The sequence below is a fragment of the Canis lupus genome, chromosome X (assembly GCF_003254725.2).
Source record: "Canis lupus dingo isolate Sandy chromosome X, ASM325472v2, whole genome shotgun sequence".
Classification (NCBI taxonomy): Eukaryota; Metazoa; Chordata; class Mammalia; order Carnivora; family Canidae; genus Canis; species Canis lupus.
This window is the reverse complement of record NC_064281.1, coordinates 122,742,854-122,755,675: the sequence shown is the minus strand read 5'-3', so window position 1 is coordinate 122,755,675 and position 12,822 is coordinate 122,742,854. Positions and strand designations below refer to the sequence as shown.

At 46.0% G+C, this 12,822-nt stretch overlaps 1 protein-coding gene across 3 annotated transcripts in view; it reads left to right on the top strand.

The window, feature by feature from the left end:
- The window catches only part of TEX28 (testis expressed 28), a 42,715-nt gene that overhangs the window by 25,206 nt on the left and 4,687 nt on the right, over positions 1–12,822 (top strand). For 2 of the 3 annotated variants that reach the window (XM_025460583.3, XM_025460582.3), the window contains exons 2-3: positions 4,356–4,455; positions 8,978–9,708. In XM_025460583.3, the coding sequence (XP_025316368.1) occupies positions 4,356–4,455; positions 8,978–9,708 (831 nt within the window). Of the gene's footprint in view, positions 1–2,575; positions 2,691–4,355; positions 4,456–8,977; positions 9,709–12,822 lie in introns of those variants that run through there. The other variant, XM_049107045.1, reaches the window with a different exon arrangement.

Sequence of the window (12,822 nt, the reverse complement as noted above, 5' to 3'; positions counted from 1 at the left end):
TAAAAAAAAATAAGGTCCACGCCCAACATGCATCCCAATGCTGAGCTCAAACCCACAATCCTTAGATGAAGACCTCAACTGAGATCAAGACTTGATGTTTGACTGAGCCACCCAGGCACCCCTGAAAACTTTTATGTAGTAAAATATGTAAATCTTTTTGTTTATGAAATTTTAGATTCAGTCTTGTTCAGGAAGCTCTTCTTCACACAAAGATTGTAAAAACACTATTATGTCCTTCTAATGCTTTTATTGTTAGATTTTTATGTTTAGTTCTTTATTTTCTCTCCTATTGTATATGATGTAAGGTAGCACTGTAATTTAATTTTTTTCAAATAGCCAGTTGTCCCAAGCGAATATTTATTATTTGCTTTCAAAATTTTTTTTTGCGGGAACCCTGGGTGGCACAGCGGTTTAGCGCCTGCCTTTGGCCCAGGGCGTGATCCTGGAGGCCCGGGATTGAGTCCCACGTCGGGCTCCCGGTGCATGGAGCCTGCTTCTCCCTCTGCCTATGTCTCTGCCTCTCTCTCTCTCTCTGTGTAACTATCATAAATAAATAAAAAAAAATAAAAAAAAATTTTTTTGCTATTCCTTTGCGTTTTCTCTTCCAAATTAATTTAGGAAGCAATTAATTTAAGAGGCATAAGATATTACCACTGGGTTTTTAATTGGGATTTCATTGAATTTATAGGTTGTTCAGAAGGCTGACATATTTATGGTATTATTCTCTTCAAGGTCATAACATAGAGTCATTGATTATTACACCTTATTGTCATCCTATTTTATTTTATTTCATTTACTTTATAGAAATATTTTATTTATTTATTCATGAGAGACATACAGAGAGAGAGGCAGAGACACAGGCAGAGGGAGAAGCAGGCCCCACGTGGGGAGCCTGATGCGGGACTCGATCCTGGGACTCCAGGATCATGCGCTGAGCCAAAGGCAGATGCTCAGCCACTGAGCCACCCAGGCGTCCCTGGCATCCTATTTTCTATTTCCTATTTACCCTAATTTCTTTCTTTCTGTGCCTCCTTTCCTTCCTTTTTTTTTTGGATTAATAGAATTCCACTGTTTTTCTCCCCTTGGTTATTTGGATGTTATGTACCTGGCTTTTCTTTGTGCTGGTTATCTTTAATTTTTCCACCAACATATTCTCTCAATTTTGAGAGCTTTTTTTTTTTAAAGATTTTATTTATTTATTCATGACAGACACACAGAGAGAGGCCGAGACACAGGCAGAGGGAGAAGCAGGCTCCCTATGAGGAACCCGATGTGGGACTCGATCCCAGGACCCCAGGATCGTGACCTGAGCGAAAGGCAGACGCTCAGTCACTGAGCCACCCAGGTGCCCCATCAACTTTGAGTTTTTAATGATATCTATATTTATATCTAAATTCCGCAATAGAGGGGATCCCTGGGTGGCGCAGCAGTTTAGCCTTTGGCCCAGGGCGCGATCCTGGAGACCCGGGATCTCTCTCTCTCTGTGTGGGACTATCATAAATAAAATAAATAAAAGTAAGTAAGTAAGTAAATAAATAAATAAATAAATAAATAAATTCCGCAATAGAACCAATCATTAATAACTTTTAATTTTCTCTATTTCTTACTTCCATTTTATTTTCTTTTAAGGATTTTACTTTTAGGGGCGGCCCGGGTGACTCAGTGTTTTAGCGCCGCCTTTGGCCCAGGGCCTGATCCCGGAGACCCAGGATCCAGTCCCACGTCGGGCGCCCTGCGTGGAGCCTGCTTCTCCCTCTGCCTGTGTCTCCGCCTCTCTCTCTCTCTCTCTTTGTATGTGTCTCTCATAAATAAATAAACAAAATTTAAAACAAAAGATTTTATTTTTAAGCAACCTCCACACCCACTGTGGGGATCAAACTTACAACCCTAGGTCAAGAGTTGCATGCTGGATGGACTGGGCTAGCCAGGCGTTCCCTACTTCCCTCATTTTTTTTTTAAATCTTTATTTATTTATGATAGTCACACAGAGAGAGAGAGAGAGAGAGAGAGAGAGGCAGAGACATAGGCAGAGGGAGAAGCAGGCTCCATGCATCAGGAGCCCGACGTGGGATTCGATCCCAGGTCTCCAGGATCGCGCCCTGGGCCAAAGGCAGGCGCCAAACCACTGCGCCACCCAGGGATCCCTCCCTCATTTTTTTTAAAGAAATATTTTATTTCTTTATTCATGATAGAGACACAGAGAGAAGCAGAGACAACAGGCAGAGGGAGAAGCGGGCTCCATGCCGGGAGCCCAATGCGGGACTCGATCCCGGGACTCCAGGATCACGCGCTGGGCCATGCTCAGCCGCTGAGCCGCCCAGGCTTCCCTGGCATCCTATTTTATATTTTCTATTTACCCTAATATCTTCTTTCTGTGCCTCCTTTCCTGCCTTTTTTTGGATTAATAGAATTCCACTGTTTTTCTCCCCTTGGTTATTTGGATGTTATGTACCTGGCTTTTCTTTGTGCTGGTTATCTTTAATTTTTCCACCAACATATTCTCTCAATTTTGAGAGTTTTTTTTTTAAAGATGTTATTTATTTATTCATGACAGACACACAGAGAGAGGCCGAGACACAGGCAGAGGGAGAAGCAGGCTCCCTGTGAGGAGCCCGATGTGGCATTTGATCCCGGGACCCCAGGATCACGACCTGAGCCAAAGGCAGACGCTCAGCCACTGAGCCACCCAGGTGCCCCATCAACTTTGAGTTTTTAATGATATCTATATTTATATCTAAATTCCGCAATAGAACCAATCATTAAGAACTTTTAATTTTCTCTATTTCTTACTACCATTTTATTTTCTTTTAAGGATTTTATTTTTAGGGGCAGCCCGGGTGGCTCAGTGTTTTAGCGCCGCCTTCGGCCCAGGGCCTCATCCCAGAGACCCAGGATCGAGTCCCACGTCGGGCGCCCTGCAGGGAGCCTGCTTCTCCCTCTCCCTGTGTCCCTGCCTCTATGTGTGTATGTGTGTGTGTGTGTGTGTGTGTGTGTCATGAATAAAATATTTTTTAAAAAAAGATTTATTGCAAAACATGTCAATCCCTGGTTTCCTCCCACTTAATTGTCCACTCCCTAGAATCAACCACTTTCAATCCTTACAGCTGCTTCTTTTGATATTTACCCCCAATTCTCTAAATTGTTTTTGGTTTTGTTTTTAAGGATTTTATTTATTTGAGAGAGAGGAGAGAGTGCGTGAGTCGGGGAGAGGTGCAGAGGGAGAGGGAGAAAGACAAGCAGACTCCCCGCTGAGTGTGGAGCCCCGACATGGGGCCCGATCCCAGGACCCCGAGATCCCAACACAAGCTGAAAGCAGATGCCTAACTGAGACACCCAGGTGCCCCTAATTATTATAAAATAATTTATAGTGCTATTTTTTATTTTCATGTTTTAGGAATTATTGATCAGGTTTTAATAATAATAATAATGTAGCTCTTTCTCACCCCCCTCCAATCCTTCCCATACAGTTTGCAGTGATCTGGGTTAGAGCATTGGTGTTCACATTATCAAGTCCATGGAAACCCTGGTTATAACTGAGCCATCACTCGGATGACTTTTCTTTTCTTTCTCAATGGTTCATTTACCTTAGACTTAACACTTGTCTCCCCCCACTCCCACGTTGCTTATTCTCAACTGTTTATCATCGGCCAGCACTTCCCCCAGCTGTCTACATCTCCTCTCCAGCTGGCCAAAGATGCCCAGCATTCCATGTGTTTCTTTCCCTTGGAGTGCTCTCTCCTGGAACCCCCCCCTTTTTTTTAAGATTTTATTTATTTATGAGAGAGAGAGAGTGTGTGTGTACGAGCAGGGGGAGGGGCAAAGGGAGGGAGGGGGACAAGCAGATTCTGTGCTGAACCTGAACACAGAGCCCAACACAAGGCTTGATCCCAGGACCTTGAGATGATGACCTGAGCAAAAACCAAGAGGGACACTTAACCGACTGAGCCACCCAGGCGCCCCTCTTCTGGAGCCTTTTGACTTGCCCTCCAGCTGACAACCTGGGCACCCCTTCCATCATCCAGGAGATTCCATTTGCTTCCTTTTGACCTGTTTTATAGATCTCCTCCCTACCTCTTTCTTAGGTTCCTCTCTGGTTGCAGTGGTTCTCCTTCTCTAGTAGCTTCCAGAGAAAGAATGCAGGCGAGGTAAACGATTTCAGCTCTTTCATGTCTTTAGTCTAGTCTCACAACAGGTAGTTTAGGTGTAGAATTCTAGGTTGGAAAATCATTCCCCCCACCCCAAGTTTGGAGGCATTACTTCATTGCTTTCTTGTTCTCCAGTGCTTTGCTGAAAAGTCTGAGGACATTGACTTCCAATTATTTGAATGTGATCTATTTTTTTTTTCTCTCCAACAGCTTTTCTCTCAGCAATTTGAAGATATTACTCAACTCTCTTCTGGATTTCATTGATACCATTAAGAAGTCAGTTTTTAGTCTGAAGGTCATGGTTTTAAAGGTAAATAGCTTTTTAAATCTGGCTGTTTTAGGGATCCCTGGGTGGCTCAGCGGTTTGGCGCCTGCCTTTGGCCCAGGGCATGATCCTGGAGTCCTGGGATCGAGTCCCACATTGGGCTCCCTGCATGGAGCCTGTTTCTCCCTCTGCCTGTGCCTCTGCCTCTTTCTCTCTCTGTCTCTCATGAATAAATAAATAAAATCTTAAAAAAAATAAATCTGGCTGTTTTAAGATTTTGTGTACAGGTGTGAACCTAATACTGTTTTCCTGTTTGGGATTTATTGAGCTTCTTGAGTTTCTGGACTTGTGTACTTCGTCAGTCCTGGAAAATTCTTTTTTTTAATTTTTATTTTTTATTTATGATAGTCAGAGAGAGAGAGAGAGAGAGAGGCAGAGACACAGGCCGAGGGAGAAGCAGGCTCCATGCACTGGGAGCCCGACGTGGGACTCGATCCCGGATCTCCAGGATCGCGCCCTGGGCCAAAGGCAGCGCTAAACCGCTGCGCCACCCAGGGATCCCAGTCCTGGAAAATTCTTTGGGACAATCTCTTAAAATCTTGCCATCCCTTCATTTTCTTAGACTTTCTCGTTTCATCTTCCACGTCTTCTGATTTTCAGTGTTTTTATTTTCCAAATTTTGTGTTTCTTTGTGCCTCTGTGTTACGTCCTGGACACTTTACTTTTTAAGATTGATTTTATTTATTTATTTATTTATTTATTTATTTATTTATTTATTTATTTATTTATTTGAGAGAGTGAGCAGGGGAGGGACGGAGGGAGAGGCAGAGAGAGAATTTCAAGCAGATTCCCTGCTGAGCGCAGAGCCTGACACGAGGCTTAATCTCACAACCCTGATATCATGATCTGAGCCAAAAATCAAGAGTTGGACGCTTAACCCCCTGAGCCCCCCAGGTGCCCCTGAATGCTTTCTTTAGCTCTGTTTTACAATTTACTAATTCTCTCTACGGCTATTTCTAGTGTGCTATTAAATCCATCTATTGACCACTTAAAAACTTTTAAAACCATGAAATTTGGCAGATGTATATAAAGGAGCAGGAAACATCAACATGCATTTTTAGGAAATAATGATAAGATGAACTCGCTTGTACTACTACTCAGGTCAAGCACCTTGGCCCCACACGTCTCTCCCAATCACACTCCCCTCCTTCCACTTCAGTGGAGCCACTGTCCTGATGTTTATGCTACCAGTGCCCACACTTTTCTTTATATCTTTATAGTCTATTGCCCCTAAACAACATCCCTTTGTTTTGCCTACTTTTGAACTTTATATGAACCAAACCATACAGAGTATGGATTTCTTTGTGTTTAGCTTCTTTTATTCAACATTAGGCTTGTTCATTCATGTTTTCAAGGCTGTAGTTCATTCTCATGGCTGTATAGAAGTATATTGCTGAATATTTTACAGTTCACTTGCATCTTTTACTACTGATGGGCAGATGGGTTGCGTCTAGTAGTTGGTTATTGGGAACATTAGTGTGCCTGTTTCCCAAGGCTATTCCTATTAATACAATTGCTGGGCCATTTGGTATGCAGGTCTTCGACTTTACAATTTACCAGTGCTTTTTCCAAAGTGCTTGTACCAATTACTCTCCCACCTGGAGTGATCAAGAGTTCTTATTGCTCCACATCCTCGCCACAATTTATTGTTATTAGTTAGTCTAAGTTTTGCCAGTCTGCTAGGTGCGTGGTGGTATCCCATTTTCTGAATTGAGGTATAATTTGCATACAATGAAATACAAGCCATGTATTATAATATAATCACTCCTGATTTACACTAGGAAATCAATTGCAGATTGAAAATTGTTGTGAAGGCTCTGACAGTTAAAAAGTAGAAATAGAAAAAGAAAAGTAGAAATAGAAAGAGGCTCCACCTGTTCTTTCTTTAAAAAAAAAGATTTTAGGGATCCCTGGGTGGCCCAGTGGTTTAGCGCCTGCCTTTGGCCCAGGGCGCGATCCTGGACACCCGGGATCGAATCCCACGTTGGGCTCCCGGTGCATGGAGCCTGCTTCTCCCTCTGCCTCTCTCTCTCTCTCTCTCTCTCTCTCTCTCTCTCTCTCTCTCTGTGTGTGTGTGTGACTATCATAAAAAAATAAAAAAAAGATTTTATTTTTAAGTTATCTCTACCTATATCTATTTGAGCATGGGGCTCAAATTTGCACCCTCGAGGTCAAGAGTCACCCACTCCACCGACTGAGCCAGCCAGGCGCTCCTCCACCTGTTTTGACCTTACGTACCTCTCCTAGCTCATCACTGTCCATTCTGCTCCGGCCCACTGGGCTCCAGCTCTGCTGCTATAGGCATCTTTATTTTAAAGATGAGAAAACTGGCCCTCAGAGTGGTTTATTAATTTTTCCATGCGAGGGACACATTCATTTGCATGACAATAGAGATTTTCACCCTGGACCATCAGCTCTAGATGAGCAAGAAATGTGTCTGGCTTCTGTGCCACGCGGCTGGCGCTCAGGAAATGTGTGTTGAATGAATGACTGAATGAATCTATCAGGATGCAAACTCCTTTCCTACCTCTTCTATCTTATTTTTATTTTTTTAAATTTTATTTATTTATTTTTTGTATAAATTTATTTTTATTGGTGTTCAATTTGCCAACATATAGCATAACACCCAGTGCTCATCCCATCAAGTGCCCCCCTCAGTGCCCATCACCCAGTTACCCCATGCCCCCGCCCACTTCCTCTTCAACACCCCCCCAGTTCGTTTCCCAGAGTTACGAGTCTATCTGCCTGGCAGTAGTAAGATAAGAAGCCATATGGGTTGATGGAAACAAACTCATTCCATACTTTTACAAGAGTAGTTCTTTTTTGTTGTATATTTTTTTATTGGTGTTCAATTTGCCAATGTATAGCATAACACCCAGTGCTCATCCCGTCAAGTGCCCCCCTCAGCACGCGTCACCCAGTCACCCCCACCCCCCACCCACCTCCCCTTCCACTACCCTTTGATCATTTCCCAGAGTTAGGAGTCTCTCATGTTCTGTCTCCCTTTCTGATATTTCCCACACATTTCTTCTCCCTTCCCTTCTATTCCCTTTCACTATTATTTATATTCCCCAAATGAATGAGAACATACAATGTTTGTCCTTCTCCGATTGACTTACTTCACTCAGCATAATACCCTCCAGTTCCATCCATGTCGAAGCAAATGGTGGGTATTTGTCGTTTCTAATGGCTGAGGAATATTCCATTGTATACATAGACCACATCTTTATCCATTCATCTTTCGATGGACACCGAGGCTCCTTCCACAGTTTGGCTATTGTGGATGTTGCTGCTATAAACATCGGGGTGCAGGTGTCCAGCGTTTCAGTGCATCTGCATCTTTGGGGTAAATCCCCAGCAGGGCAATTGCTGGGTCGTAGGGCAGGTCTATTTTTAACTCTTTGAGGAACCTCCACACAGTTTTCCAGAGGGGCTGCACCAGGTCACATTCCCACCAACAGTGCAGGAGGGTTCCCCTTTCTCTGCATCCTCTCCAACATGTGTGGTTTCCTGCCTTGTTAATTTTCCCCATTCTCACTGGGGTGAGGTGGGATCTCATTGTGGTCGTGATTTATATTTCCCTGATGGCAAGTGATGCGGAGCATTTTCTCATGTGCGTGTTGGCCATGTCTATGTCTTCCTCTGTGAGATTTCTGTTCATGTCTTTTGCCCATTTCTTGATTGGATTGTTTGTTTCTTTGCTGTTGAGTTTAATAAGTTCTTTATAGATCTTGGAAACCAGCCCTTTATCTGATACGTCATTTGCAAATATCTCCTCCCTTCTGTAGGTTGTCTTGTAGTTTTGCTGACTGTTTCTTTTGCTGTGCAGAAGCTTTTTATCTTGATGAAGTCCCAATAATTCATTTTCCTTTTGTTTCCCTTGCCTTCATAGATGTGTCTTGCAAGAAGTTACTGTGGCCGAGTTCAAAAGGGGTGTTGCCTGTGTTCTCCTCTAGGATTTTGATGGAATCTTGTCTCACATTTAGATCTTTCATCCATTTTGAGTTTATCTTTGTGTCTGGTGCAAGAGAGTGGTCTAGTTTCATTCTTTATGAAATGAGATCTATACCAGTACAGTTGGTATTCCTTGGAAGAGAGAAGTCCAAGAACAGACAGGACATCTGTGGAGGGAGGATTCTAGCCATCTGGGGGTTCTAGTGAGGTATAGTCATAGAGTGAAAAGTCGAGTGCTGGGGACACCTGGCTGGCTTAGTCGGGGGAACATGCGACTCTTGATCTCAGGGTTGTAACATCTATAGGTTGTGAGATCACTAAAAAAAAAAAACAAAAACAAAACCAGGTGCTGAAAGGAAGGGGAGAGGGGCGTAGACGTTGAACTGGACCTCCCCAGTCTGTGTTGGGCCCGTGTTGAATGCACACATCTTGCATACATAAGTACCTGCGCTTACGCCTAAGTGTGTTTACAGAGTGAGGCAATGCCATGTCCAGTTCTACTACCTGCAGCTCCCAGAAGCACCTGTTAATGATTTCTTGTCTCCCCACGCAGGCAGAACGCGCCAAGGACCCAAGTGCAGCCGTTGCCTCCAGCGTTCCCTCACGCAGGTCCCCGTCGTCTGCTGAGGATGGCCCCAGTGGCCATTCCAATGTCTCAGACAGGGAGATGGCCGGGAACTTACAGGACACCATCAAGCACCGCATCCTCTACCTCTTAGAGCAGCTGAGAGTGGAGAAGGCCAGTCGGGACGAGAACACCGTGGGCTACCTCAAGCTGGTGTCCAAAGCCGACCGGCACCAGGCCCCCCACATCCGGCAGGCCTTCGAGAAAGTGAACCAGCGCGCCTCCGCCACCATTGCCCGGATCGAGCGAAGACTCCGCCACTGTCACCAGCAGCTGCGGGAGCTGGAGGAGGGCCACAGGCCCAGGGGCTTGGTGCTCAAGGCAGAGAGCAGCCTGGCAGGCTGCAAGAAGCCTGGCGACAAGGCCCCGTTTTTAGAACCCCCCAAGCCGGGTGGGGAAGACTGCCTGTCCACCGACCTCTCTGACATTGTCAGACACTCGCCCCTGGAGAGTCACTTCCTGGCCTTGCAGGGAGGGAAGTCCCCAGGGGCAAAGCGTGTGGCCCCACAGCGAAACCTGCTGTTGCAGAAAATGAAGGAAGACCTGAAAGAAGTCACGGATGTGCACCTCAACCTCCAGGTGTCCTATCAGAGCCTAAAGGACAGGCATCTGATGGACCTGCAGGTGTCACTAGAGGCCCTTCAGGAAGAGAAATGCAGGTAAGGTGCAGCCCTTTCATCTGCCTTGGCTCTGGGGACAGCAGCCCCCAGGACCGTCTGCTGGACTGTCGGACTGCCGGCCAGAGAGTGAAGGGGATCAAGGACGCGGACTTGGAGGGTCGAGGGGGAGGAGCTGGTCAGTGTTTCTTTGGGCAACTGAGCCCCGCAGCGGAGGGGGCTCATGCCTACTTGCTGCCACACTCCTGCCTGGATCCTCTGCTGGCGAATGAGGCTCTTCTCAAGGTCCGGCCCGGTGGTCCCAGAAGCCGTGAGCTCTGACCTGGGTGGTGAGAGACAGTTGTGGTGGTGGTGAGCCCAGCAGGTGGCCATCACTGGTCGGGGCGGGGGTCCTGCATCTGCTGGGATAGAATGGTATGGGAAGCAGGGTACCTCACCAGCTGTGGTCCTTTCACCTGTGCTCATCGCTGAGTCGGGGCAAAAGGTCCTGGGTGGGATATTTATTCTGAAAATGATTGGTCTTCTGGGGGGTGCTTTCTCCCCCTGTGTGGTGGGTCAATTTTATTTTCATCTAAGACGACTAAGGCCCACAAATGAGGGGGGCAAACTCAGTCCCTCAAAGGACCCACGCCATTCCCGTTTGGGCCTTTTGTCAGGTCCTGCCGGCCTTCAGCGGTGCCGCAGTCTTCCCCCCGATGCCCCCAGCCTGTTGCATCAGGGACTTCCATTGGCTCTAACCTTTCCAACAGTCTGGCCAGGGCAGGAGGGATTCACTTCGACGAATCAAGATTCCCAGTAAAGTAAGATCTCTGCACTCCCTTTGTACCTCTGTGTATGCGGGGAAGAGGCACTTGGGAATCAGTCTTCTGTTTTCACAGGGAAATGGTACCTGCGTTTACACTGTTTGACAAATCTGTAAAGGACAATTAAAAAATATTGGGGGAGCGCACCTGGTTGGCACCATCGGTTAAGCATCTGAGTCTTGGTTTTGGTTCAGGTCATGAGCTCAGGGGCATGGGATCGAGCCCCACATCAGCTCGTGCTCTGTTCAGAGCCTGCTTGAGAGTCTTCCTCCTTCTCCCTGTGCCTCCCACTCATGCTGTTTCTGTCTCTCTCTCTCTTAAATAATAAATCTTTATTTTTTTAAAAAAGATTTTATTTATTTATGAGAGACACACAGAGAGAAGCAGAGACACAGGCAGAGGGAGAAGCAGGCTCCAGGCAGGAAGCCTGATGTGAGACTCGATCCTGGGACTCTGGGATCACGGCCTGAGTCAAAGGCAGATGCTCAACCGCTGAGCCACCCAGGCGTCCGTAAATAAATCTTCAAAACATATTGTCAATTAAGATAACCAGTTGTCAAATAAGACAATTGTCAAATAAGATAATCAATCAGAATTATAGGATTCTTTTGGATGTGATTTTTGTAGGACGTGGCAACCAAATCTAAAACGTGGGGACTCTTACTGCCCTTTGGTCAAAATACCATCCATTTCCAAGGTTGGATTTTTTAAAAAGATTTTATTTATTCATGAGAGACAGAGAGAGAGAGAGAGAGAGAGAGAGAGGCAGAGACACAGGCAGAGGGAGAAGCAGGCCCCATGCAGGGAGCCCGACGTGGGACTCGATCCCGGGACCCCAGGACCATGTCCTGGGCCGAAGGCAGGTACTTAACCGCTGAGCCACCCAGGAATCCCCTCCCAGGTTGGATTTTTTAAAAAGATTTTATTTATTTATGAGAGATACAAAGAGAGAGAGAGAGAGGCAGAGAAACAGGCAGAGGGAGAAGCAGGCTCCACGCAAGGAGCCGGATGTGGGACTCGATCCCGGGACCCCAGGACCATGCCCTGGGCCAAAGGCAGGTACTTAACCGCTGAGCCACCCAGGAATCCCCTCCCAGCTTGGATTTATATAAAACAAGACTAGAGCTCAGTGGCAGGTACACATGTCCCCATAAGTTTCCATACTCATTTGCCAACAGGCCTGTTCTGTTCTTGCAAGCTCTTAACCCCTTAGCAAATCAGGATCTGCCAGTAGTTCGGGGGAGCAGGATGGCCTACCTCCCTCAGATTCCCTGTGAATTCTACAAGCTTGCACCTCTGAAAAAGCTGCCCCTACTGCCATTGGACCGTGATAGGAGTGTGAAGTAAACTATAATTGTGTTCAGCCACTGAGATTTATTTGTTGGCTACAGCGATCAGCTTACCTTAATTAATATACGTTAGAAGCAACAAAGCAGGTCTGTATGACTCAGATTTACCAGGCGACGTGGAGAATGGGCAGGAGAAGACTTTATATAACAACAGTGACAGCAGGGAACAAGTAGCGCTGTCACCTGTACTGTTCAGTCGCCCACTTTACAGATGGGGAAATGGAGTCTCACGGAGGCACAAGCGTGTCCGGCCCTGTGGCTTCCTAATCTACGTGAAGGCCACACAGGAATTCGTTGCATTTTTAAAAACATACGTCTCCCTCAGATCTTTTTAAAAACCTTTATGTGTGCTAGAGGCAGATATGACATATGTGTTGACGTCAGTGAAGTGTCACCTGGTGTCCACACTTGTGTGGTCACCGCTCAGGCCCCTGTGATTGTCAGTTCTTCTGGTGTGTCACAAACTGAGATTCCAAACTGAAAAGTCCTGTAACACTTCTCACAGGTAAATGTGTTTGCTTTCAAGAGGGCTTTCTTTTATTTTTAATTGAGATGAAATTCACAAAACAAAATTATGCATCTTGAAGGGTACGGTTCAGTGGCATTTAGTACATTTTCAGTGTTGTGCAACCACCACCTCTGTTTGGTTCCAGACATTTTCATCGCTCCAGATGGAGACCCGATTGCTCCCAATTCACCTTGCCCCAACCCCTGGGAGCCACCAGTGTGCTTTCTGACTCTCTGCATTTGGCTTTTGTGGGTATTCATGTGAATGGAATCATACAGTGTAGACTCCTTTGTGCCCATCTTCTTTCACCCAGTGTAATGGTTTTGAGACTCATCCACGTCGTGCATAGGAGTAGGTTCACTCTTTCTTGCTCAGCGGGATGTACAGAGGCACCACAGTTGGCCCATTCACCGGCTGCTGCTAGGAGCTGTTATGAATAAAGCTGCTAGGGGCCCCTGGGTGGCTCAGTGGTGGAGCATCTGCCTTCAGCTCGGGG